This window comes from Alosa sapidissima, chromosome 3 (assembly GCF_018492685.1).
Source record: "Alosa sapidissima isolate fAloSap1 chromosome 3, fAloSap1.pri, whole genome shotgun sequence".
NCBI lineage: Eukaryota > Metazoa > Chordata > Actinopteri > Clupeiformes > Clupeidae > Alosa > Alosa sapidissima.
In genome coordinates, this window is record NC_055959.1 from 25880410 (window position 1) to 25907720 (window position 27311).

At 42.9% G+C, this 27311-nt stretch overlaps 3 protein-coding genes across 10 annotated transcripts; 2 read left to right on the forward strand and 1 right to left on the reverse strand.

Moving 5' to 3' along the window:
- Positions 1 to 1657: 1657 nt before the first annotated feature.
- ccdc43 (coiled-coil domain containing 43) lies at positions 1658 to 5761 on the forward strand. Its single transcript, XM_042087045.1, has 5 exons — positions 1658 to 1907; positions 2670 to 2763; positions 2931 to 3066; positions 3597 to 3646; positions 3771 to 5761. The coding sequence occupies exons 1-5, from the start codon at positions 1734 to 1736 to the stop codon at positions 3956 to 3958; spliced, it is 642 nt and encodes a 213-aa protein (XP_041942979.1). The 5' UTR covers positions 1658 to 1733; the 3' UTR covers positions 3959 to 5761.
- Positions 5761 to 12430, reverse strand: moto (minamoto). Its single transcript, XM_042087037.1, has 8 exons — positions 12256 to 12430; positions 11635 to 11754; positions 11194 to 11351; positions 11006 to 11110; positions 8866 to 10555; positions 7537 to 7671; positions 7181 to 7376; positions 5761 to 7013 (listed from the first exon to the last, which is right to left on the reverse strand). The coding sequence occupies exons 1-8, from the start codon at positions 12259 to 12261 to the stop codon at positions 6832 to 6834; spliced, it is 2592 nt and encodes an 863-aa protein (XP_041942971.1). The 5' UTR covers positions 12262 to 12430; the 3' UTR covers positions 5761 to 6831.
- Positions 12431 to 13456: 1026 nt separating this feature from the next.
- LOC121705798 (titin homolog) lies at positions 13457 to 26862 on the forward strand. 8 transcript variants are annotated; one of them, XM_042087029.1, is made up of 17 exons: positions 13457 to 15930; positions 16254 to 16589; positions 16956 to 17453; positions 17748 to 17885; positions 18103 to 18216; positions 18470 to 18604; positions 19424 to 19555; positions 20017 to 20154; positions 23060 to 23197; positions 23555 to 24718; positions 24804 to 24947; positions 25025 to 25099; positions 25227 to 25323; positions 25446 to 25591; positions 25744 to 25912; positions 26050 to 26175; positions 26411 to 26862. In XM_042087029.1, the coding sequence occupies exons 1-15, from the start codon at positions 13743 to 13745 to the stop codon at positions 25815 to 25817; spliced, it is 5517 nt and encodes a 1838-aa protein (XP_041942963.1). In that variant the 5' UTR covers positions 13457 to 13742; the 3' UTR covers positions 25818 to 25912; positions 26050 to 26175; positions 26411 to 26862. The 8 variants fall into 8 exon arrangements, with proteins under 8 accessions (XP_041942963.1, XP_041942962.1, XP_041942964.1 ...); XM_042087028.1 differs by having other exon boundaries at positions 25744 to 25899; XM_042087030.1 differs by having other exon boundaries at positions 18545 to 18604; positions 25744 to 25899.
- Positions 26863 to 27311: the final 449 nt, after the last annotated feature.

The window sequence follows — 27311 nt, forward strand, 5'->3', positions numbered from 1 at the left end:
GTAAATCCAAAGTTCTGCAATACCGCCTATGTAAGCTATGCCAATTTAAATCATATGAATCCTCTGACACAATAAGCAAGGTGCAAAGACAATAAGCAAGGTGGTTCAGTGAGTAGGCCTATTGTGTCTATTAGCTAGGTGGTCCGTGAGGTTTTTTTCTAATGGTTAAGTGGTCCTTGGTCTGTAAAAGTTTGAGAAACACTGCTTTAGATGACATGATCTGAATATCTGGAGCCTCCTTCTCGGGTGAAGTAGCCTAACTAACCAGCTTAAAAATAAATACATGCCACTTCACAACCAGATTGGAGAATTTTGGAAATATTTTCTTCTTTTCTACATTAGGCTGTATCAGAAGCAGCAATTGCCTATTGTCACCATGACTTTCCCAGTTGTCTCTCAAGTTGGTGGAAACTGAAGGAGAACTTTGAGCCTGCTAGTTTCAGTTAGGCCTGTCCTCATTTGATCATGTGGTTGAAAAAACGCCCCTTAGTTAGTTACACTCTGGGTGATTCTGCTAGTCCCTGAATGTGCGGCCAGTGAGATGTGGCTGGTGGTTCTTGCAGATGAGACGTGGCCAGTGGTCCTTTGCAAGGTCTGCTGGACTGTGCTGTCACATCCGTGCTCGTAGCGCAGCTAGATGTTTGACAGAGAGGCCACCGAATACCCAGCCCTGCTGGCTAGAGGGAGATGGAAATCGAATATGGGGGTGTGTAGGGTTGCCTGTAGAGCTGGAGACGTGGATACCTCACCGCCACCGCCACCACCCCTAACCTCCACACACTCACCCAGTCCGTGCCTTGCAGCTCCCGTCGCTTTGCATCAGTCTGCCACCCCTCGATATAAATAGGATGGCCGTCCCTCAAGCCACAAACAGCAGCAGCAGTTTGGGCCAGCCACCCAGATGCCTGGAAGAAACTCGGACAGCATCAGCCTGTTGGCACGCCACCCTCCCTCTCTCTCCGCCTCTGGTCCTCCGTCACTCTCATCTCAAACTATTTGTCATTTGCTCTCACACTCTGTTGCATATTCACATCTCCATGTATGTCCTCTATTATGCAAAAAATCATATCATGCACAAGTTTCTCACAAATCTCCCAAGGTAAACAGGCCTTTAAAAAAAAATGGAGATGATGTTAAATCTGTGAAATTTAAAACACAACCATATTGTGTTTAATGTGATGTATTCGTGTGATTCGATCTGGTTTACATAATTATGCATTAAAATAGGGCCTATATCGTTTAGCACTCAAGCACAGTCACAGGTTAGGGCACCTGTCATACAGAGACCCATGTCTCCATCTAGCGGTTAACTTTTAGTCTTACATCCAGCATTCAGTCACGTCAGGGCTGTCTGAAGTAGGCCAACAGAGAATTTGGTGCTCTGGTGGATGCTGCTGGTCTACGATCTCGGTCTTAAACAACTTTAACGTGTGATGTTAACTGAAGTTTGTGATGGTCGTGTAGCTAAACGAGCCTGCTTTTAAAATAATAATAATAATAAGAAGAAGAAGAAGAAGAAGAAGAAGAAGAAGAAAAGAGTATTTACAAAGTATCTAATGTGTTTGACAGACAAACAAATAAATAAACAGAATTCGAGGTTCTAACCTGTACTCGGATTCACAACTTCCTTCCGAATCATTGAGCCAAATAGGCCTTCTCTTTATTGAGCTTCATATTCTATTCAGGCTGTGTACAGCTACCTCTGTGTCATTGAAGGACCCCGAACAGCCAAGATGGCTGCGCCCGGAGAAATCAACGGGGAGTTTGAAAACTGGTTAAACGAACGATTAGATTCCCTTGAAGTAGACAGGGATATATATGGCGTTTACATTCACGGTGTTCTTCAGGAAGAGGAAAATGATGAAGAAAAGATTGACGCCTTACGAGGCATTCTGTCTGCTTTTCTGGTCAGTGCATGCCGGTTGGGCATGTCTTGTTGACTAGCAGCCTAGCTAAATGAACAGCAGAATAGACTAGACTGTGCCTGTTTCTTTAGATGGTTTGGTCCCCTCTGATTGTTATGACCATTTTTGTTTTTAGGAGGTAACTCTTATTTCCAGTTAAGAAAATAGCCAGGAACACTGACGTCAAAGGAGCCCAACTAGCAATGTTAGCTTAATGAAGTTAAGAGTCACTCTGAAGGCAAGGCATACTTCAGAGTAGCTACCGTATTTAGAAGATCATTGTTAATGTCACTATTTTTAGCATGCGGGATAGCCTTCCTTAAAGGGGCTTTCCGCGCGGTTTTCTTTTTTGCCATCGTTGATTACTGTAAGTTTGCTTATTCGTTTTTATCGGTCTGAATATACTAACAATTACATGAAATCTATACAATTAATGATATTTTTAAATAATATCTTTGCCACAGTCTATTTAAGTTAAGCCGTTAAACAATGAGATGTTATTCATGGAAAAAACTATTCGCTAAGCGGGGTAAATGGTCAATTAAACACCCATTCACGGTTGGTGAAAATGAATGAAGAAGTAGATTATGAAAGAAAAAGGTGTTCTGAAAGCACTGACAAAATGGTGGGCTGTCCTCCAGTGAATTTGATAAACCATAAGTATATGTGCAGACTGTCGGATCTGCCCCTCGTGAGCCCCTACTAATATAACACTGCACTCAAAAATAAAGCTCTATGTGACACAAATATTATTTTCTTGTACAGGAAGAAGATGCATTAGAAACTGTCTGTCAGGAGATCATAAAGCAATGGACCGACTATTGTGCCAAGACTGCAGTCACTCGGAACAAGACAGATGGTATGGCCCAGTATCATGTTTTTTTGTACTTATTGTCATGTCTGATCTCTTCCATATAGAGTAGAGTAGTTCCGGAGCTTGAGCCTACATGCAATCACTCACAACTGGTATGAATGGTCATGAGCTCTGTGGTGTGCTTTCTCACTCTTTTTATTGGTGCTTTTCAGCGGAGGTGCAAGCCATTGCTAGCCTGATTGAGAAGCAGGCTCAGATCGTTGTGAAGCAGAAAGAAGTGTCTGAGGAGGAGAAGAGACGGAAACAAGCCCTACTAGAGCAGTATGCCCAGATCACTGATGATGAAGAATATCCTTTTGTGTGTCTGACGACCTGTTGTGTTTCTGTAACCGGATTCAGAATTTGTTATTATTAATTTGCATTTTACAAGTACATGTCATTTCTAATTTTATAATATTCATTGATGTTTGACTTTATAAAGAGCCCATCTTAACTTTAAGTGCACACATAATGTGTGTCGGATTTCTTCCGGAGTCATTTAGATTTACATGAGTGGTCTATCTTGTATATCTGGAGATAAGAGAAACATATTAGAAGGCCTCTGTTTTTTTTCCTGAATTAGGTTTTACCCTAAAAACAAGAAACATCGGCAACATCACTTGCACATCAATAGCTTACCAGAAAATGTTTAAGTTCAACCTTCAAAAAGAGACTTTTAAGCATCAGCTAGGCTTATATGGTTTGGGAAGATGTGAACTAATCTACCTGACTAGATATACTGTATGTTTGAATGTAGGTGTAATATCTCATAGTAAGTGGTATGGCCCTGGCAACAAACATATTGAATGTCATGCTGTCCGTTTTCTTAACGCCTGCACTGAAGATGAAGAGGAATCAGCCGGAGCTATGGCCATCCCCAGCGATAAATGTATCCTTTCTAATGACATACTAGTATGTTCATCTTTGATCATGCATTTGTGACTCATGGGATGTGGTTTGAATTTACCTTATTTACCACGAGATCTGGAGGCTCCTTGACAAGGGAATCGCAGCCCTCTTTAAAAACACTAACGTGGAGGACGTGCTAGGTCGTAAGAAGCAGCAGCGGGACCAGGCCAAAGAGGACTCCCAGAAGAAGAAGGAGCAGGACAAGATGCAGCGGGAGAAGGACAAGCTGGCCAAGCAAGAGCGGAAGGACAAAGAGAAGAAACGCACACAGAAAGGAGAACGCAAAAGATAAAGCAACCAGACGGGATGGGAGGCAGGACGGAGTATCTCAAATCAAAAGTAATGGACTACTCAGATATCACATTTTCGCACCTCAATTGCCATTTTCTAATACAGAAATAACGATTTTTCAGAAGTTTGCTTGTGCTTTGGTGGATGTAACTAGAAGGAAATGAGATATTTTCTTCCAGGCCTTCCATGTTATGTTTAAGTGTACTTTGCTTTACTCTCCTGAAGAGATCTGCTGTCAACGTAAAGCCAACATGCAGAAAGTGTTTTTTTTTTTTTTTCTGCCATAACACTCGCATAGATTTTTGATATTGAATTAATTCAGGGTGACAATATGCATGTATCATCTCTCCAAAACAGCTTTGCCTTAAATGCATATATGTTTGCTGTAACCTAAGTAACGGTCATCTGTGTAGAGATTATGTGTCAGTAGAAGGGCTTCATGTCAGATCAGTTGTTTCAGCCTCAGAGGAACAGGAAGAAAGGAGAACTTGTTTTTTTTTTTTTTTAAATATAGAAGCTAAACAGTTTATTCAACCCTGGAAATACTTTTGAATTTTTACAGATTTTTTACAACGTTTTCCCACTGGCTCCCTGCAACAAATAGAGAGCCCAAGTCTTGCCCTTTTCTGTCAGTATAACGCTCGATGGTGTTTTATGCCCCCAATGTCGACTTAAAGGCACCTAATCCTAAATCTAACCCCAACCCTAACCTTAACCCATGCCTAAACATAGCGCCTTCCAGGCAGCGCTGCCTTGAAGACAACGTTGGGGGCATAAAACACCAAGAAACTCAGTGCAACTAATGGCGTCATGATGGTGACAGTAGGGAGCGCTGGACATTCTGCCACTCCAGAGCCGCTCTGTGCCACTTGGAATTTGGAAGCGCTAACTTGGAATCTTTTCAGTTGTATAGTAACACAATGTGTATCAGCTGTGCAGTAGTACGAGTAGGTACAGTATACATAACATCAACGTGACAGTTACGGAGAGTTTAAACAGTTTCAGACATTATTAAGAAAGTGGACTGCATTCATAGTCATGATTCATCTCTTATTTTGTTTCCAGCTGAAGTAAGACATTTAGAATATTGATGAATTTTGATCATGAATCATTATTAGTCATCATAATTAAGTGTTAAACAAGCACATATGTTTTAAGTTGAAGTAAATTAAAACATTAAATAGAACAGCTGTGTATCTACAGTGTGAGTAATGCTAGAGCAAGACTGCTCTAAAATGACAAGATTTAGAGTAATCTTGCTCTGGGCTTATTAACATTTAGTTGAAGAATGAGATCAATTGGGTTATTGGGTTAACCATGATGTTTCTGCTATATTTTCTAAGTATAAACAGATCAGTTTTCAAGTACCGGTAGTTGAAATGTCATCTGTATGTCAGAATAATGTAGTGGCATCTGGTCCAGTTAAGCTGTATGAAATAAGATTGCATCATGTGTTCTCCACTTGTGTGATCATACATCATTTGTACTGGTTACAGATTACAACACACTGAGGGAGTGTGTGTCATCAATGTCCTACAAATTAGGCACCCCTGTCCTAGACCTTGTTTGTGATGTTTTGCACATCAGACGTGTATGTAACATTTATAGGCATCTTGTTAGTGTGAGGCTGAAACCAAGGATGGTATGGCAGGCCACTGTAAGTGCTCTTTTCCACCATGCACAAATTTCCTGGAGTAGAGCTGCAGGCATTTCTTCCACCCCTTCCTAAAAAAGATCTTAATCCTGTTGAACATTTATATTCTCAGAGTTGTTTTATACTTAAATAAAGTGAGCAGAGAACGGTGGTGTTTTGGGCTGTTTATTTAAGTAACTAATTACAGAAGGTTCTGATTTACATGAATACTCAACAGAAAAATGGTTAAAATACACTGGTGTTGGAACAGAAATAAATGTGGTTGGTTCACTTAATTGATCACAATCTAGAAATTACACTCCTTATTGTTGGTTGCTGACCACAAGGAGAAAAGAGGTGATTTTAACACAGCAAGGAATACAAACATTTCAACGAGACGTTGTGGATGTCATGAATAAATCTTGGATGCTCAGGTTTATGTTTTGATGAGCCTGAAATAAATAAAGCATGGATTCCTCCAAGAAAATTTAAACTTTCATCATCTGATTATTTCTTCAAGATTCTCACAATTATTACTGGTACAGAAACACACAAAAAAAAACCTGAAAGCTGGATGTTAAGAAACATTCCAATAAATACATCAAAGAAAGGAAATTAACGTTACAGAAATCACAACAGGAATTATTCATAAATACTGCTTTAAATAATTAATACTCAAGATTGGTGTTTGTTGTTTATATATGTGTATATATAAGATACCAAATGCTGGTAGAACATTAATACCAGGCTTAAAGTTATTTCAAGATTAATTAATAAAACAGAAACTTTTTTTGTTAGCATTTTTAAACTTTTACCCTTTCCTATTAACAACCAGTTTTTCACAGCATACCCTTCATTACATGTTTATTCCAGAGCCTTAATGGTGGTGTTATCCTTCCCTTGTCAATACACTTTCTGTGATCTTCAGCACTACCACTCAAAGTTCTCAATTGTCCCTCTTTCCACTGTTCACACACGCATACACACCTTGTTACTGCCACTCTGGTAGTCTTTAATGTGGGTTTGGCAGATTTCACTGGGATTTGGGATATCACAACCAGCATAATAAAGTCTGTCCTTAAATAAATGTCACTGAACACTATCTGTTGACTAAAACATAAGATTCAATATCATTGTATATACATTGTCAAAAAACTAATAAATCCTGTCTTGGATGAAACTGAGTTAAGGCTACCTCACTCTCTTCCCTGAGACAGAGGCTTAGTCACTGCACTAGGGGGCTAAAATACAGCGCTGATCCTCTCCAAGTGGATCTCTGCAGCAGGGTAGATGTCTGCCTCTGGGCTCTCCAGGCCGTGGCTGCTTTTGGGCAAGGTCATCTGCAGGGCGCACCACAGGGCTGTGCGTGACTTCCTGGTGCTGCTGGTCAGGTCCCTAAGGGCCATGGCCAGCAGGAGAATGTCTGAAATTACAAAAAATACAAACATAAATGAATAAACATGCGTGAGGACACTGACACTGAGTGAGTGGTGCTGAACCCTTCATCAGTTTAACACCTCAACACATGCCCCTAAGCACCGTGTGTGTGTGTGTGTGTGAGTAGTAGGTCCTGTGGATTCAACTCTTCACCTCTGTCCTCGTTGAGAAAAGCTGTCCCGGGTCTCTGGTGTGAGCCACCATTACCGTTGCTACAGCTGAGAAGCTCCTCTCTGCGGCGGGCCTGAGTGTTGTAGATGGCCTCCAGGTGGCGGTCCAGCGTTGTGCAGATGTTGGCGTGCAGGGGAACGCTCCGCAGCCGCTCCATCCTCCCCAGCAGACTCGTCACCTGACCCACAGCAGACACGTTACTGGCCAGACACTTATATTTGGATACATACCAAAACAATGACCCATAATAACAAGACAAAAACAACAAAGTTACATGATGCATCTAGGGGTGAACAGAAATGAGAAACCAATGGCCATGCTGTGGTACCCATACAAACCTTAGCTTGCTCTCGCAGCTGGTCAACAATGAGGCGATCCACTCGGGAGGGGTTGTGAGGGACCTTGGGCAGAGGGTTGCTGCTTCCCACTGATATGCGCTTCCCTGGGTAAGTTTTGGTCAGGATACCCTCAGACTGCAGGACAAAACAGATACATTATCAACATATTGACTTGCTGCAGCTGGTCAGCTATGGCTCATGGCCATGCAACACACAATCAGTTCTCACATTCCACAACAATCTGTCTTAACTGTATTATCTGCCTAAATCCACACACATTCAGATAACATGAATAAATGATAGCTTCAGGTGCTTGTTATCTAGAGCTAATAAAAGTAAAGTAAGTCAGGGCTCGAAATTAACTTTTTTTCTCAGTGTCCCGCAGCTGTCCCGAATTCTACTTGCCACTGTCCGGACTTAACCACCAGTGTCCAAAATTCAAGTTCTTGTTTTTTCCCATTCTACATAATAAACAGCATAATAATCAGTAACTTGCATCACTTAATTAACTCATTCTGGTCCAATATGTAAGTTCTGAACACTTAATTTATTGAGCACCATTTTATTAACATTAATCATCTGCTGTTTCACACAACACTCATTTTCAGAGGTTGCGCTTTTTACTCTTTTTGGTGTCGGCCTATGTGTCACTTAATATCCATTTTTATACAAAACCAAGACGGCGGATTCCTAAGGAAACGCAAGCACCCATCCCATTTGGGTATCTTCTACTGTATTTGTACCAAAAATGACATTGTAGCCTACAATGATTCGAAGAGCAGTAAACAGTGTTGTAAGGCTGCTTGTAGCCTAGAAAACCGCTTCTTTACAGATCAGCTGGCTAACGCTGCTTTTGCCAGCTGCCCGTTACGCCAGGTAAAATTTTGTATAATTTGATTCAGACGAGAAAGATACGATTGCTCTTGGGTGCTCCTTGTTGGTGGCCCCCCCAAACCCAATCCTCCCCCACCTTTCTTATGCAGCCCTTGCCACTTAATCTACTAAACCCCTCTTCTACTGCACTTTTTACCCCCCCCCCATAAATGCACAAATAGGTTGACACCAGACATAATTTCACTGCATTTCTTACTTCCAGTAACTATATGCATGTGACAATAAACTTCCTTGTATCTTGTATCTTTAGTTTAGGAAAAAAGTACATATTTTGAAATTTGCTTTTTTCTACTGTCCCAGAGTTGTCCCAGACATCATTCTATTGTGTCCCGGAAGCATTTTTTATGGTCCCCGGGACGTCGGGACATTGTTAATTTCGAACCCTGACTCAGTAGCCCATAATAAGCAATGTTGCCATGCCATCTCCATGCTCACCTTCTTCCTCTCCTTCTCCAGGAGCCTCCACTGTTCGTAGCACTCCTCCAGGTGCTGGTGAAGCTGGTTGGTGGGTCCCCCGCGGCTCCTGCCCAGCCTGGGACCCCTGAGGGCAGAGAGGAATCCTGGGAGCAGCTGATCTCCTCCCACACCCAATCCCATTGCCTCCTGCAAGTAGGGGTTAAAGCCTGTTGCCTCTCCCTCGGGCGTGATGTCACCGAAGTCCATCAGGGAGTTGTAGGGATGAGAGGAGCGTGAAGGGAGGGAGTTGCAGCCACCGTGTCTCTGGCCACCCATGGGTGGGTAGAGCAGGGGCAGGAAGGAGGAGGACTGCTGAGGCTTCCCTTGGGCGCTGTGTTGAAGGGCTTGAGGTCCATACAGGCTGCCGAAGAGCTCCAAGTAAGGATTCTGCAGCAGGCCCTGCTTCCTGTCTCCACATGGGGGCTTGGACTTTCCTTCCATGAAGCACTGGGGGGCGCAGTTGTCGGAGCTGTGCATCCGAGGCTTCTCGGCGTGGACATCCATGTCGGGCCCGTCTCCAGCACCACCGTTTCCCTGGCCTCTCCTCAGGCCCTCCAGGCTGCCACATCCTGGCCCTTGCCGGCCCTGCAAGCTCGCTCCAACGTCCCCCTGGCTGTAGTCGGACATGAAGCTCTGGCCAGGGCCCCTCTGTAGCTGCTGGGTGGTCAGCAGTGAGCGAAGGTCAGAAGCAGAGGGAGTAGAGAACCTGGGCATCCCAAGATTACCTCCACCCATCATGTCAGCTCTGGACATCTGCTTGCCTTGGCCATGGTACTGGTTTGCCTGAGTGTACATCGAGACATACTGATTGAGGTTGGGCTCATTGACACCACTGCTGCTGATGCTGTTCTTGATTGGCTGGGGTGAGGGTAAGGTCTGGAAGTAGTCGCACTGCTGCTGCCCGGGTCCCGCGTAGAAGTCACATGGCGGGGACTGCCTTTTCCCCAGGTCGCTCCCACGCTGCTCCTCGAAGTCCCTTTGCACATCTCTCTTGAACTGCATAGCCGGAGGGATGCGGGGGTACAGGAGGCTTTTCTGTTCGGCCGCGCTGTCCTCGTAGTGCCTGTGGTTCAGTGCTCTGTTCTGGGGGAGCTCACGGGAGTAGATGCTCTCCTGGTCCCCCATCAGCATGGCCTGCATGTTGGCCGCCAGCTTGCTCACCTCCTGCATGGAGAGGGGCTTCTGCATCTTGGGCTTGGTGTGGCCCATGCCAAAATCATCCCCGTAGTCACTGTAGTACGACTCACCCGGCCTTCCAGACTCAAGGGCCCCGGCAATCCCGCAGAGGCCCTCGTCTTTCACGAATTCTTGAGCCTTTCCCACGCGGGCCTTGGACATGTATGAGCCGGCCCCTGGGGGCAGCTCTAGACCTGGGGGTTTAGGCAGCTCTGTCTCCAGAGTGGGGTAGGCCTGAGGGTCTCCATTGTAGAGGGGTGGGAGCCAGAGAGGGTCACTTTCAAAGTCACTGAGATGTTGGAGGCAGTCGGCCCGGAGCTGAACGTCCTTGCCCGTGAGCTGCCGCAGAGCCTTGAGCTGGGGGTCAGAGTAGCCCAGGCCTGGCTGGAAGCCGGAGTTAAGCTGCATCTTCAGTTCAGGGGTAAAGTACTGCTGCAAGCTGTTCTGTCTCATGGTTTTAGGAGACCAAGCACACTTCAGATTGCCTTGGTTTCTGCCATGTAAAATGAAACACTATTGTAAATGTCAGTATTTTATTTCCCATCACATTTGTTTTCCACTATGAATAGTGGAAAACGAATGACTATGAATCCGCCTCTTTGGATTTAAAATTGAAAAACTTTTTTTGTATAAGTCAAAATAATATTTAATTTAACAAACCAGATTTTTCAGTAGCATATGTAGATGTAGATATAGATGTGTGTGTGTGTGTGTGTGTGTGTGTGTGTGTGTGTCAATTCATGAACATATGTCATTTTGCTGCTTTATTGGGTGTATGCTAGGCCTATATACTATAACTGTTCCATTTTATCCCTCATTCAGTCATTCATTTACTCTATCACTTATTCACTCACCACTCCATACTAATTTGAATTGCCTCATTATAGGTTTGCCATTGGTTTGAGGCTTTGTATGATGCACTGATAAATGATATGCTACTTACTCTTCTGCAAAAGTAGTGTCCGACTGATCAGCATCTTCCAAGATATTGGACACTAAGCCATAGAGATCAGCCTCACTTCCACACTGGTTTGCATCCATCTGACTCCTTGAGGACAAAAACACATACTTTTTGCTGATCTGTCAATATCAAAAATACTCTCATAAAGAAAAAAGTCCAGGCAGGTTTACCTTTCAAATATATTTTTGTGATTGCTTTGAGCACAATCCATAAAATTGTGAAAGTCATCTGGAGCTCCCCATGGGGTGTAGAGGTTGGCATCCTCAGACAGAGGGAACTCGGGTAATGGATAGGGGTGAGGCAGCCTCCCAATATCTATAAGACTGGCCTAGAGACATTTGGTAATGAAGTTAGATTATGTAGTACATAATATCTTGCATAACAGGATCACTTTTCTAACACTCATACAGCAAAGAGGAACACAAATTTCAGCAAACCAGTCAACACTGATTTGGAGAAATAATACATTTTTATCTTAGATGGAATAACTCTATGCCATATTTTCAAGTGGAATATGAACATGTGAACATTGTAAGTCACCACGGATTCAAGATGATGTCTTTAAACGTTTTTTAACGTTACCTAACAACTTCCTAACTAGCATATCTCACCTGGTTCTTCTGCTGAGAGAAGTACGAGTCTGACCCTGATACTGCATTCTGGAACCGATCAAATGCCATTCTTGGACCACATAAATTCCCTCTTAACTGACTTTTCAATGCATTATTGCCCTTAGAGAAATTGAAGCAGTCGTTACCAAAAGTACATTTTGCTTACTAGCCCAAACCACATGAAACCATATGCACTTCATGAAGTAATTCAAGATGGACGTAAATATCTCCAAAAAACAAAATGGTAGCCTACCAAATTCCCAATTTTAGCCTTTACTGTCTATGATGTTAGCTAGCTAAATTAACCTTGTGAGTGCATGCAGTCACAACGTCGCTTAGCTTCTGATTTACTAGCATATTAGCAACACACCTCTTGTAACATGAAATATCAAGGTATAACGCTAGTTATGCAAAATACATAATATGGCAATATAAATTTGCAGTCACATAATTCCTTAATAAGTTTCATAAGTAGCTCGGTTAAAATACATTGATTATCTATAGAGTTATGGGACTAGCTAGGTAGGAAGCTAACGTTAGCTATTCCAGCAGAGTTGATATTTTCTCGTTAATTTAGCTAACGGTTGGTCAGGCTATTGAAATGTCTTCATCATTGCTCACCTCCATTAAAATGTTGTAAAACGAAATTGTATGTTCTCCACAAGTTAATCCGCCAAATTTAATTCCCACGATTATTTAATATCAACACTTCATTTGACAGAAAAATAAATAATTTCACAGAATATAACAAACAAAAACACAACAGAGACGCTCGAGCTCTTCAACTTCAATTTTTCTGGTTTTGATTGTTGAGCCCTCGAGAAATAGAGTGTTCTGTCGCGGTCTGTTTTCTGCTCTGATTGGTCGGAAACAGTTTCTAACTTCCAATGACTGCATGGGCAACATAATAAATAGCATAGCAACATTGGAAGGAAATTTTAAGAGCGGGATTATGTCTCTCACTCCAGTGACCTAGCGGCTACCATATGAAAGCCCAGAAAATATATCTAAGCAATGTAACATACACCATTGCAGTAAGCACATGTACAACCATAATTATAATACAATGCCATATTCTCCAGACTGTTACAGTGACGGTGGGTTGGGCTGAGTTGGAGTTTACTGGTTTATGAGTTGAGGTGCCCTTTCAATGGGGTGTAGGCAATATATTTTTGTTGTGCAGGTTGTGCGCCCAATAATCAGTTCATAAAAGAAGTAAGTAGTCTAGTATGACATTTTCTATGTACAGTAGGCTAGGCACCCTCACAACAAAGTTTAATGTGGGTGGTGGTCTTGGTGGGTTGAGAAGTTTCAATTCAGTAGCCTGCTTTATTTCGGCTAGGGCTCTGACTTTATGCTTTTGAATGTCAACAGCTCCCCCTTGTGGTTAGTAATGGTCTCTCAATACAATCATGTCAATCTATGATCTCAATGCATGTTTGTTACAGTAAGGAAACAGGAAATGAGAAGGTAGGCCACGTAGCCTAAATTATGGGCCTTGCGATTAGTTTAGTACAAAACTAACTAATCTGTGCAGTTTGTTTTGTGTGGCTGATATTGCGGGGATAAAGCCACTCAAGGTTGCAAGTTTTGGCCTAGGCGTCTGATGTTGGTGTATGGGTTAGCTTATGTGGCGCTATGCTATAATATTGTCAAAAGGTAATTTGCGAAAAGTAAACAAAAATAACCATGAATGCCATAACTGTGTCAAGGAAATACGCGTTTGTAGCGAGTTGTTCAATGCCTGCCCTGTAGGCTACACACAATGCTTCACAAACACAAATGTACTACGTCATAAACGTAAACAACGTTGATCAAAAAGGAGATTTCGTAGGGCTTTGTGGTAGTCATTCTGGCAGTGTGCAAAACACATCTGACAAAGAAGGTGTGGTGCTCTGGTGATTTGGGGGCAAAGCCTCCGGCAAGCGGAGTTCTATCTTCACCCTCTGGTCTCTGTGTTCAGGTAAAATAGCCTAGGCCTATTAGTTCTTAGGGAATTCAAAACATTTCTGACACACCACCAGGCGGCTGCATCTACCAGACACAGTGGAGAGCTACAATAGCACAGACCTTTTATTTGTAAAAAAAAAAAATAAGCATCTTGAAACATGAAAGCGGTCAAGAAAATATTCCGTAAAGACAATCCTGAGTCGGATGTAGACACCAGTGGTTCTGACCCAGAGGGCTCAGACATCAACACTTCTAATCCTAAGACTGATATGACCTTACACTTTCAAAACAACTCTCCTGCTGAACAGATGATTGCCACTGCCACTGATTCTGCCCCTGATCCTGAGATTAGCATAGCGTTAGTTTCACCTTTGAAACCAGACCCAGAGTCACTTTCTGAATCCGCTCCAAAATCCACAACCATCCGAAAGAACACTCCGAGCCCTCAACCCATCAAGGCACTCCAGGGCCTTTTCTCAAAACTGCGTCCACGTTCAGGAGTCAGTTCTGAGTCTGATGCTCAGTGCTTTGTCGAAGACCCTGTTGACCAGAGCTCAGAGAAAGTTGCCCAGCCTGATGGAGAAATTTCTCAAGTAACATATACTCAAGAACAGTCCGACAGTTGTATAAAATCAGACTGCCATGAAGAAATGACACCTGAAATTTATGCAGACTATGCGGAGGCTAGCAGAGAAGCCATGGGTGTCTCTACAGACACTATGGAGCAGCAAAAGACAGAAGAGGCGTCCAGCAAGAGTAAGGGATTCCTAAAGCTTCCCTACATCTCAACGGGATCTGAGGATATACTCCAAAATGGACCTGGGGCTTCAGATCAAGAAAACACATCGGACGAAATAAGCCGAGAGCCACTGGAAATAAAGATGAATGTTTGTGCTACAATCAAGAGGAACATTTTGCCATCCATCTTGTGTGGCTCCTCTAAAACAGGCCCAGGGCCGGAGCAGGAGGGGAAGATACAAGGCAAGATAAAAAACTTTGTGCGGTCCACATTAGGAAAAAAGGAGCCTCAAAAAACCACACGTACTTCTGCAAAGACATCACAGACTGAGACACATCCATCACCAGCTTTAGTGGACGACAAGGGAGGAAACACAGAGGATGAGCTGAGTAAGACCCTGGCATTGAAGGCAGGCTCAGACAGGACCCAAGTCAGGAGGCATGTATCCAAGGAGGCCGTGCGAAAGAAACCTCACCATCCTATGCAACAGCCCAGTAACACCAAAACTAGAGAACTGCCCTCGAAGCCGCAGTCTGTGAATGTGGGGGACTCACACAAAGACCAAAGTGCCTCAGTGCCACCTGTAGGACCAGCGGAGCACCGAAACAAAAGGCATAGTGTCACACAGTCGCAGTCTACCAGACGAAACACAAGGCATAGTGTCACACGGTCGCAGTCCACTAGACGAAACACAAGGCACCCAGCCCAAGAATCAAGTGCTGGCATCCATACCACCAGAGATACCTCAAAACATGCCTTTGAGAGTCGCACTGAACCATCAGGGAAACCTCATCCTTCAGTGGCTTCTAACAGAGCCCAAGCAAAGGACATCAATAAACAAACTCAACAAGACAGAGAGACACAAGAATCAAACAGGGCCACGACCAGGAAAAGCACAACTATTGAAAAAACAGAGAGAACATATCCTCCAACAGCGTCAGGTACCGTCACGAACAGAAGACAAAAGTCTGTGTCCAGTGACACTACAACAAATCAGTCTCAGCCGTCTAGGTCAGAATCACGCAAAGAAAGAAACGCTGGATCCACTGAAATCCCACTGAGAAAACCATCCATCTCAGACAGGGCCCAGTCCATGGAATCAACTAAGCGACGAAACTCTACATTCAATGCAGCTCAAGCTCACAAGCCAGTAAAAAAACCAAGCAAAGACCAGACCAACCACAGCAGCAGCAGACGAAAGACCAGTACCGCTGAGGAGGGACACAGCAGCACTCAGAGGTCAGCAGCAGACAGCATGGTGCAAAGTCCAGCTGTACAGGACAAGGGACAAAAGTTGCGGCAGGAAGATTCAGGCAGAGTCAAGGACAATGAAAGGAGGCGTAGCAGTGCAGGGAAAACCAAGCCAGCACCAGCAGATCAAGACACAGCAGGGAAAACCAAGCCAGCACCAGCAGATCAAGACACAGCAGGGAAAACCAAGCCAGCACCAGCAGATCAAGACACAGCAGGGAAAACCAAGCCAGCACCAGCAGATCAAGACACAGCAGAAGCCAAAGCTCAAGGCCCGTCATCAAAGAAAAAGCCGGCCAGTGCTTCTGCCAAAAACCAAAACCAGCACGCTGAGGACCTGGCAACAGTTGTTCCAGGTAAACCTCCCACCAAGACCAAAAAGTGAATAAAGATTACGACCTGATACAGAAGATTAGATGCTCTTTTTTCTGATAGGGTCCATATGTATGTAGTTTGCCACATATTTTGTAGTAGTATTCCTCAAACCAGGCAGTAGCAGTATAAAACTAGAAGGGCTCAATGCAACCCTTAAAAGAACTGATTTCATAGTGCATTTGCCATAGAAGTGCACACACTTATCAAGACACACACACACACCAACACACAAACAATGAACATAGTTACCTAAAGTTGTCAAGATGTTTTGCTGAAAATATGTCACTGATTTTGTCTCCTGAAGACAACAGGCAAGTGGGATTGAGAGGGAGCAAAGAAAGGAACACTATGTTATGCAGTAAGACCACAGATACTAAGACCACTGAGTCATGTCAACACCAAAACATGATCAATAACAAAACGATAGAGAGTGAAGACATGGAGGAACAGCAGGAGATTCTGAATTTGGTGGCTCCGCAGATGCCCACCGTGACAAGGTTGACCTGCTGCATTGACAAAAAGGAAAATCAAGAACCAGTGATTGTCATCAACACAAATGATCTTGAGAGGGATGTTGAGCATGCAAAGGATGGAGGAGTTTTTGTGTCAGATGAATCACCAAAAGTGGCACAGATTAAGGGTAGGTTATTTTATGCACACAGACCTTATGTACAATGAACTGATGTACAGCATATGTTTGAAAATGTAAAAGCCAGATGGGTTTAATATCTGAGACAGGGAAAATGCTATCTGTGAAAAACAAAGTGTAGTATTGAGTTGTTGTTGTTTTTTTAAGAAAAAATGGAGAATACATTTTTTCAACAAATACAACAAAATAACCAATAGCCAACTTTATACTCCAGTAAAGCCATCAAATAGACATCATGATCAATACCTCTCTTAGTTTATTTAGATTGTTCAGATTAGTTGTAGGCCTACAATAACTGATTGTTATCTCAATGTATTCAAGTCTGTTGATTGTTGTAAAGCTGTTTTGTTTTACCAGAACATGACCAAAAGAGATTCCAGCAACCCGATGAGAGAACCAGTATGATATTAAACAAAATTGCCCAGGTTGAACCATCAGAATCACAAAGAACCAAAGTTGAGGAATGTTCTGAGGGCCACTCAAAAGAGCTCCACCCGCCAGAAGATTCAAACAGAGTCGAGGAGAGGAACAAGAAAAGCACCTATATGCAAGATGATGTTGCCCAAGGCGGGTATCACAAACCAATAAGTTTAGAGCCATATGAACACCAAAAGTCTATATGTTTCAATAACAGAAAAATAGATAACCCAGAGGAGCAACTGGAGAATCTGAGGCCGGGGCAAGCACAGTCAGAATCCAAGGCTCAGATGGAATCACCTAAGTCACCTTCTCTGACCTGCTCCTCTGACCAAAGTCATCAGGTTTTGGACAGTGATACTGACCATGTAGAGCACCCAGCTGAGATTCCATTAGTAGATGGCCCAGAGGAACCACTGATTGAGACTCAGACTAAAGGTGAAATTTATATTACTTTTCTAAACCTTTAACCTACGGTACTAAGCAAATTTGTTTGCTTATGTCTTGATGTCTGTACTTTACAGATGAAGCTGGTGAGTCAGCGCTCCGTCCGGCATTTTGCTTCTGTTTATTGTCAATTATTTGTTAATTTATCTGTTTATGTCTTGGTGTCAGTGTGGAGCGCTTTGGGTTGCACTCTGCATATAAAAACGTGCTATATAAATAAACTTACCTTACTTTTATATATGATGAAAACCTCTTGATGATATTAATGATATTTTATATTGCTAGTGTCCATACCTGAGAAGTTAACTACAGACCCCGCAGACCTCATCACTGTGACCAACCTCAGCTTCACTTGGGACACAGACAGCATCACCAAAAATCCAGAAGAGATCCAACTGGTCTACAACAACACTGATGATGATGGTATGAGTTTTTAACATAATGGATCCATTCTCATACACATGGATTTAGAGAGCACTCAGATCTGAATACTGAAATACCACTAAGGGTCAAGTGTTTAGGAAGCCAGTTATGCAGTATTTATTAGAGAAATGTCATGCATATGGATGACAAGGAAGTTAAAGACTTCTTGTTTTGATTTTCTATTCTTTGCTATTCTCATTGACATATTTCTTGTTAGTGTCCATACCTGAGCAGTTAACCGATCCTGCTGACCTCAGCTCCTCTCCGGACACAGAAGACAGCCAGACAAAACAAGCAGAGTTCCAACTGGTCGACAGGGCTGACGATGATGGTATGCTTTTTAAAAAGTAACAGGCATCCACAGTATCATTCAACACATAAATGAGTGTGCCGAAGACTCAAGTGTAATTACTAAAGAATGACCTCTACTGGAAGAGACTAGACACATTTGTAAGAGAATCACCTATCACATGAATATTTTTAGTTTATTAAATAAAGTGTAAACGTTCATAAATTGTATGAACGACAAGAAAGTTGCAGACTTAGTGCTCGTTGAAAACTTGATTGGCCAATTTTCTTGCTAGTGTCGATTCCTGAGCAGTTATCCACAGATCCTGCTGACTTCATCACTGTGTCTGATCTCTCCACTGTGGGCACAGAAGACATCCCGACAAAACCAGAAGAGATTCAGCTGGTCCAAGACAGTGTTGATGATGATGGTGATGATTTTTAAATAAGGGTGCAATTCATATTCCCATACAAATACATACACAGCACACTCAAGTCTAAGTACTGACAAATGACAAATGACCTAATAGATAAGCACTGTAGAAGCCAGACACAAAAATGTATACTATGTAACACATCTTTTGTACTAATTATTGCATTTATACATTTTTAATTCAATATTGCATCTTGAATACATTAAGTGCAAGTTGTAGATGATGTGCTTGTTGAAAACCAAAAAAAAAACACCTTTTTTTCTGGATACTGTCCATGGCGGAGCAGTTAACACAATGTGTTCCAGACACATTGGAGATTCTACAACAATGTGCACTGTGTAACACATGTTTTTGTCTTAATTATTGCATTAATGCATTTTTAATGCAATATTGCATATTGAATACAGTACATTAAGTGCAAGTAGTTGTAGATTCTGTGCTCACTGAAAACCTATTATTTTTTTGCTGGTGTCTATTGCTGAGCAGTTAACCACAGATTCTGCCGACTTCATTACTATGACCAACTTCAGCTCTCCTCAGGACACAGAAGACATCAACACAATTCAAGAAGAGATCCAACTGATCGGGGACAGTGCCGATGATGATGGTATGATTTTGTTTAGTAACAGAGCCACAGTCTCAGACACACATACATGTAGTCCACTCAGCACTGAGTGAGGAGTGACATCTAATGGAAACGTATTATAGAACCCATACACAATAGATATCCCAAAAGACTAGATGTACCACAAAGCGTAAAGTTGTAGATTTGGTGCTCATTGAAACCCTGTTTTCATTGGACATTTTTCTTGCCAGTGTCCCTATCAGAGAAGTTCACCACGGATCCTACAGTCATTGGGACTGACCTTAGCTCCACTGTGGACAGAGAAGACATCCAGATAAAACCAGAAGAGATCCAGCTGATCCAAGATGCTGTTGATGATGATGGTGATGATTTTTAAAGTAGCAGAGCCATTCATAGTCTCATTCATACAAGAGCCCTCAGGTCCTGAGGAATGACCACTACCATTGTTGAATCCAATACTGTAAAACCCAGACACATTAAAGATCCTACAAAGATAAATACTATGTAACACATAGCAGTGTTTCCCATACATTGACTTATTTGTGGCGGCCCACCACAATATCAACATTGACCACCACACAATGATTTTCCTGGTTGTACTAAATTGTGCTTAAATCTGGTTAGAATCATAACCACACTGCACTAATCTGTTAAAAACTGTTGCATTCAGGTTAATTCTGCAAACCTACCACCACAAATAGAATGTAATTCTGTGGTAAACACTGCATAGACATTAAGCACATACGCCTTGTACAAGAAACAAGGAAGTCATATTCTGTGTGCTTGCAAAGCTAGGTCTTAATGGTCATTTTTTTCTGGCTAGTGTCCATTGCTCAGCAGTTGACCACAGATTCTACTGACTTCATCACTGTGACCAACTGCAGCTCCACCCTGGACACAGAAGACATGAACACAAACCAAGAAGAGATCCAACTGATTGAGGAGAGTGCTGATGATGATGGTATGATGAAGTAACACTGACATTCACAGTGCCATGCCACACATAAATGAGAGAAGAGAACACTCAAGTCTGTAGAACTCAAGTACTGAATGTCCTCTATGGACAAGTGCTTAAGAAACCAAATACATTTAGAGAAATATCGTATAACAGGGGTCTCCAACACAGTGCCCGCGAGCACCAGGTAGCCCGTGGAACACCTATGAGGCGCCCGCAGCACACCTTCTTAAAAAAGCCAACAAGTCTGCAGATCATGCTCTAAAAACATCCTCCATTGTGAAGTTTATTGTGAAGTGATATTTAATTGTAGACAAGAACCATTTTAAGAATGTATGTAACCATACATCTGTAACATTAACTTATATTATTGGCGATACCTTACAAATTGTAGCTGGGTTATTGGCGATACCTTACAAATTGTAGCTGGGTTACATTTTAGCCTTTGGCTCCGAATCCTATTCCCATTCAATCTTTAAACAACAATGGAAGCGGCGCGCATACCCGCTGCTTGGACACATAGACAGTAAAAGAAAAAAAGCTTGCTCGTCTGGTGTAGCCAAGTAGCCTGACACAGTCATACTCAATTCTAGTCAGAATATGAGTCTGATACTGCTCCATTGGGACGTAATTATGGGGCGTGTTTCAACCGATACAGGAGGGGAATGCCTCTGCACTCAATTGGATAGACCTAACCAATCAGAGCAACAAAATAGCTTACCGTGAAGTGCAGGAAGAAAATACACAAACCATCCTTCTTTTCTGGTCTTTTGTAAAAGTTAGTGCCGTCAATAACTCCTAGCCTACAACACTCATTAGCGAAATCCAAGAGATACATAGTAGGGTAGGCTATTAGGAAAAAACTGATTGCCTTTATCCCCTCCGTTTTTAAAAATAATTCTGTTGAACACTGATATGCTACAAACATGTTAAACAGCTGGGAAAGGCTGTCGCAAATCCCTTGAACAGGTGGTCAATCAGAGATTTCAAACGAATGAGGGAACATGTCGCAATGCAACAGCGCTGTTTTCCCTTGATGAGAGTTTTCCCACATCTCAACTTTGGCCAAAGTTTTCAGAAATAATAATTTTCAGTGATAAAACCTCATTAAATAATATGCATTTTCCATATGGGGTCTTAAAAGCCATGTATCCTTCTAGCCACAGCGTTTTTGTTTCAAACATAAGCCTAATCTAAACGTGCTCAGATGACGTGATAGACCAGGCGCTGTTGCTCACCTGTCCATCATCGTAAAGCCCGATTTGATTGGTCCGTCCGATCTAGGGCATACTTGCTCCACAATGGAGCAGTGCCAGACCGAACTTCCCAACCTTAAATTTTGTGGGCGGGACGAAGTTCGGAATCGCACCCAGGCTAGTAGCCCAGCATATCTTTGCGAAAGTTCTGTGGCCATTCCCAGCAAAAACCTGCAAAAAGTAATTTCAGGGAGGTATCCCGAAAAAAAAAAAGAAAAAAGAAAGGCCTTCTTAGATACTGTAATACAGATGAATTCATTTTCTCTAGTCAGTACATCAAATAAGGAATGTATATAGATAGACAATAAAATATGTAGATTACACTATTCATTTAAGCTGCTTATACTATTTATGCAGACATCCCAAGTCCCAAGAATTTGGTCCAACTAAACCAGAGCTGTGAGCTGCCTTGCTACAGCAGTGCTGGGGGAGCAGTGAGGGGTTAGGTGCCTTGATCAAGGGCACTTCAGCTGTTGAGGTTTGGTTCTTTTATGTAGCCTTGGCAGCTAGCCATCTAGTATTGGCTTGCATAATATGCACATGAAATGACAGTTGTTAAACTCACCTCAACATGTCTTTTCCAATCATTTAACCCGCCACGGGCAATGCTAACGTCACTGCTACAAACAGTGCAGCGTGCAAGACTATCATTAGGTTTTTTTTTTAACAGACACTGACATTAAGAGTGCCACTAAATGTACACATAAATTAATTTATTGTATGGTCCCCTATGAATGGAATTTAACGAAACTTAGCATGCATTCAGAGGGTGTCAAAGTTATCCTACAGGTAAAATTTCGAGCAGTTCTGAACACGTCAGCCAAAGATACCTGGTGATTACAGAGCCTCAGTTTTGCTTTTTCATTTGTAACTATGTGGCGCTATTCCGTAAATGAGCGGTTATGGGATGGGTTGAGATGGCCCCTTGAGCCCAACATACAAAAAACAGTGTGGTCCTCCTAGGCCCTACGGTTCTCGAGATATTCACAGAAAACTGTCCGCCCTACCCTCTTTTCGGGGGGTCCAGTCCGGCGGGGGGGTGATGGATCAAAACGAAAATCAATGGTTCCGTGTCAACCGTGTGGGGCTACATGCCCAGAAAGTTTCATGCTGCCCAGTCTTTCAATGTCCCGGGAATTGACCATTTCTCTTGCTAGTTTCCATTGCTGAGCAATTAACCACAGATCCTACAGACTCCAGGACAGTGCTGCTGCTGATGTTATGGTTTTCAGAAGTAAAATAGACCTCCTCATAAACATACATGAATATACAAAGCCCTCATGTCTAAGAATTGAAAAATAGTATCTAATAGATAAGTACAAAATGTAAATGCGCAGACTTTGAAACATCAAATTCATAATCATTGTCAGTGAATTTAAAATCATTATATGTTAAGTGAATTGGGAAATTATAGGGAAATTATGAAAAAGAAGTAGAGTACAGGTGTGTATTTCTGCTTTCAATGTTTTGATCATTTTAAAAGCCAGGCCACTACATTATCCAAGGCTGCAGAGGTACGTTGTAACACGTCAATCAATAACAAATAGTGCCGTAATAACTGCAAAAACCTTGTTTACAAGATACAAGGACGTTGTGAGCCTAAACCTAAGAACCTTTCTAAGAACCTGTTTCTTGACGGCCATTTTTATTGATAGTATCCATACCTGAGCAGTTCACTACAGACCCTGCCAGCTTCATCATTGTGACCGATCATAGCTCCCCTATTGAGACAAATGACATCAACACAAAGCCAGAAGAAATTCAACGGGTACAGGACAGTGTGGATGATCATGGTATGGTTAGTCATGCATAGTCACACACACACACACACACACACACACACACACACACACACACACACACACACACACACATACATATTAAGGCTAAATAAGTAATGCAGAATTACAAGAGTTAAATAAACTTGGATGATGATACATTTTTTAATAGACATTCACAGTCTACACACATACTGTGGGTATTATAAGCCCATGAGAGCATAAAAAATCCTTTATGTACCAACACAAATTTTAGAGTCACAGACTAATGAAACATTGCTGTCAAAATAAACCATTAATGCAGCCACTCCGTAAAATCAGAGCTGAATGATATTTTGTTTTTGGTTTGTTTTTGTTTTTTGTTTTCATCAGAGGGGTCCCAAGGCACCCAAGATAAATACAGCATGATAAACAGCGAACATGCTCAGACGGATCTGCCAAAACCAGCACAAGAACCAGAAATAGTAGAGGCTGAAGACAGTCTCAATGAGGACAGCCTTGTGACACCAGAAGACCAGCTAGGACTTGAGAAATACAATGTGATTCAGAATGAGGTGTCCCAGGATAGAATGCAGAGCCCATTAACAACTAAGTCACGTAGAGTGCAATTCACAGACAGTATCAGAATAGGAACTAAATCCATGAAAGATCTACACGAAGATCAGGAGGACATATCAAAAAGAAGGCCCACCAGCTTTCATGACCAAAAGCAGAACCAGACCACTTTCATTCCATGCAAGCTTCCAGCAGTTACTTGCTCTCTTGCCACCAGCTCTGCAGCCCAGGTGAAGTCACTAGCGCTGATACAGCCATCAAAAAGAGCCAAGGGTCTTCATGGGATGTCAACAGAAAAGAAACCTGGACTTCTTGACCAGAACCAGTCACCTGTTATCGCCTGTTATCGCATTGACCATACTGTGGATCCAACTCTAGCTGCACAGGAGTTTTCATACAGTTCTGCTGGATTCAACACCACCACAGTCCTCAGGTCCTTTCAAGAGGTCCACGTGAAACTGCAAAGAGGCAAGAAGAGAAATGGTATGGAACTCAGTAAAGCAGTCCAGGGTAAGACATTAAAGCCAATACAACAGTCACAAAAAGCCCAACCCAAGGACAGCAGCAGAAGGAACAGCAGCAAAAAAAGCACTTCAATTACTGAGGATCGTCCAAAAAGATCTTATCAACCCATTGAAGATAACAAAAGAAGTAAGCTGGTACAAAGTGAAGTTTTCCAACATGGATCCAACATGTGTGTACACTCAGAGTCACCTGATGAGCAACCAACTGACACTAACGGTATGAAGGAGTCTAAAACCATGAAGAATCAGCAGGGGATGCCCAAGCCAGTTCCAGTGAACCTAAGAAGAATAAAAGTCAAGCCATCCATGGAAAGAATAACCACGTTAGATGACAAAAAGGAAGAAAGAGAACCAGTTATAATCAGCAACACTGGAGACCTATACAGTGGCATTGACCATGCTAAAGACCTGGATACAGTTACTCCAAGTGAACCTCTGACAGAGGCACAGATGAATGGTAAGACAGTGCACATGTAGATAAAACAAAAACAGATATCAACTTGGGTCACTATGCAAGACTATGTTTCCATTTCTCTTCCTAGGGTTCAGAGCCATATTTGACCTGTTCACCAAAGATGATACAGGATTTATCAGTACCACTGGATTTACCACCACCCTGAACACAATAGGCATCACTCTCAAACCTGCAGACATTCGTCTGGCCCTGAAGAAAGCTGGATGCAATGGTAGTGTGCTCTCAAACTCACAGTGATACTTATAGGATGTTGATGGTAATGACGACCAATGCTAATTTCTGCCCTAGAGGATGGACTGGTGGGGTTCCAAGGCTTTGTCTCTGTGCTGACAGACACCCGACATTTCTCAAAGTGTGTCAATGGTATACGTAGGCGTTTGATACTGAAAAGGGTTTCCTCAACAATTAATTTATTATCAACAAAAGTGTAAAATATCTCTCTCTTTTTCTCTCTGGCTGTCTATTTATCTCTTCATTATAAACGAGACAGAGCCTGAGGATATCACAGTAACAGTGTTCTACAAAGCCATAACCAAGATGCTGGACTCTGGAATGCTACCTGTAAGCACAAGAGATGAGATATTGAAGTCAGTACCTGTACTATCAGATATAAATTGATAGGCTTACTACTGGGTTTCCCCCACATCATTTCCTTGGCACCTCTATTGCTCTTTACCTGACTGTGCGTTGTTCTGCTCCTCTTTGATAGGTACTACCATAACAAAACACAGCGTCTGATTCACAGAGCGGGACGTCCACGTGACGCTGGGGGTCACGTCCTCACGTACTACTCAAAAGTGGCTCATCTCCTGGGTTTGAGCAGGCACCAGCTTCTCAATTACATCAAGCCTGCTGGTGAGTTGACCACAGATATGCCTCCTTATAGCACAATCCTACCCCTGGCTCCACTCTGCTACTTCTCATGATCCCATCCTATCCCTGCACTCTGGGATGACCAGTCTAAGTAGTCACTGCAGCAGTGTGACGTGTTTCATGTGTGTGCACAGCTGAGACAGATCAGAGGAACCCATACCTTCAGAAGCCCTGCCTGAGTAGCACAAACCCGACAAGCACTCCTTAAACCATCCACACTCCCCCAGCTGGGCCACGGCCAACCTGACAAGAGCTGGAGGACAATAGAGATTGAAGACCGCATCAGACAGGTGGTGCTATTATGTATGACCTCACATCTCAAAACATAATGTTCACTCTGAGCTGACAGCTCTAGGTTTACACTGTTCACTCAATTCTCACTGTTCAAGCCATTGAAGTGTGAAGAGTTTGTGTTACGCTGTTGTGTTGTTCTACCACAGCTGTCAATCAAGCACCCAGGGGCAGACACCATGGAAATGATCACTCCTGTCAAGATTGAAGTCAACCTCACACTGCAAGAGAGGAAACATCTCAGCTTTGAGGAGATTGATCACATAAACTTGGAGGTATATCATAGTCCAGTCATATTCTACACTTTTTAAGCCTTTTGATGTCTCCCCATGTGTAATTAAAAAGCAACCGACCTAACACAGGGTGCTTACACAGGTGTGGAAAGTGGAAAGTCTGGACATGTGTGAAAAAGTCTTGATAAAGTTCTGGAAGTTTTGCTCATCATAGTTTCTCTGTTGACTGTGTTTTCCTCTTTGTGTGTGTCTTTTTGTAACTCTTTTCTGTCTGCAGTGTCGTGGTGGTGTGCGGAGGTTCCGGTACGACTTAACCAACAACTTAGTACAAGCGTTGGGACTCGCGGAGCTCCGGGGGCTCCCTGCAGCCCTACTACCGGCTCCTGCACCGGCGCCACCTGAGCTTCAACGACGTCTTCAGCACCTACTCCTGGTCCTGGAGCGCCGCCGCCGCCAACATGGTGGAGCCGACAGAACTGATCCGGGAACCCCCGCACTTCTCTGCGCAGACGCCTGCTTTGAGAGAGCCCGACCTCATTCCCAAAAACGGCCACACGAGTCCCCAAGCACCTGCCCTATCCGGAGAGCCGCGCGTGTCGTTACCGCGTCTCAAAGCGAGCCAGAGGAGCGGCCCCTGTCTGGTGCGCACCTGCATGAAGACCCAGCTATGATCTCCAGTTCCCCACCTGCATTCTGCCTTTGATACCAAAGTTATGCTAAATAAATATACTAGTAAGCATATTGAAACCAAATGTATTCACTTGAATGTTTATTCAGTGAACACTACTTGGGTGCTTCATCACACAAAAATGGTTTGACACACCCCCTAATAAGCTGAAAAAGTCAGATGTTTTTCCTGCCAAACCCCAAGATACTCCAAGAAACCCCATATTTTATCATCTCTGTAGTCCAGTGGTTCTCAAACTTTTTCTGTCATTCCCCGCTTTGGAGGTGGGAAATTGTCAAGCGCCACCTGACCCCTCCTGTTCATCGCGCCCCACCTGACATGTCTCTATTCCCTACTAGTGGGGCCCTCCCCACACTTTGAGAACCACTGCTGTAGTCTGTTCAATGCGACCTACAAGCATGCATTAGACTGTGAAATAGAGGGAATGAGACGACCTTCAAAGTAAGTAAATTAAAGTCATTAGTATTTAGCACCATTCATCATGTTGTAT

Excerpts from the sequence above, each read along its gene's own strand:
- ccdc43 (XM_042087045.1), top strand. The coding sequence starts at position 1,734 with ATGGCTGCGCCCGGAGAAATCAACGGGGAGTTTGAAAACTGGTTAAAC. Across the intron at positions 1,908-2,669 it reads GCATTCTGTCTGCTTTTCTG|GAAGAAGATGCATTAGAAAC; the intron begins GTCAGTGCATGC and ends TTTCTTGTACAG. Across the intron at positions 2,764-2,930 it reads CACTCGGAACAAGACAGATG|CGGAGGTGCAAGCCATTGCT; the intron begins GTATGGCCCAGT and ends GGTGCTTTTCAG.
- moto (XM_042087037.1), bottom strand. Across the intron at positions 11,111-11,193 it reads CACAAAAATATATTTGAAAG|GAGTCAGATGGATGCAAACC; the intron begins GTAAACCTGCCT and ends TTTGTCCTCAAG. Across the intron at positions 10,556-11,005 it reads GACACTACTTTTGCAGAAGA|AAACCAAGGCAATCTGAAGT; the intron begins GTAAGTAGCATA and ends TTTACATGGCAG.
- LOC121705798 (XM_042087029.1), top strand. The coding sequence starts at position 13,743 with ATGAAAGCGGTCAAGAAAATATTCCGTAAAGACAATCCTGAGTCGGAT. Across the intron at positions 19,556-20,016 it reads AGATGCTGTTGATGATGATG|TGTCCATTGCTCAGCAGTTG; the intron begins GTGATGATTTTT and ends TTTTCTGGCTAG. Across the intron at positions 24,719-24,803 it reads GACAGAGGCACAGATGAATG|GGTTCAGAGCCATATTTGAC; the intron begins GTAAGACAGTGC and ends TTCTCTTCCTAG.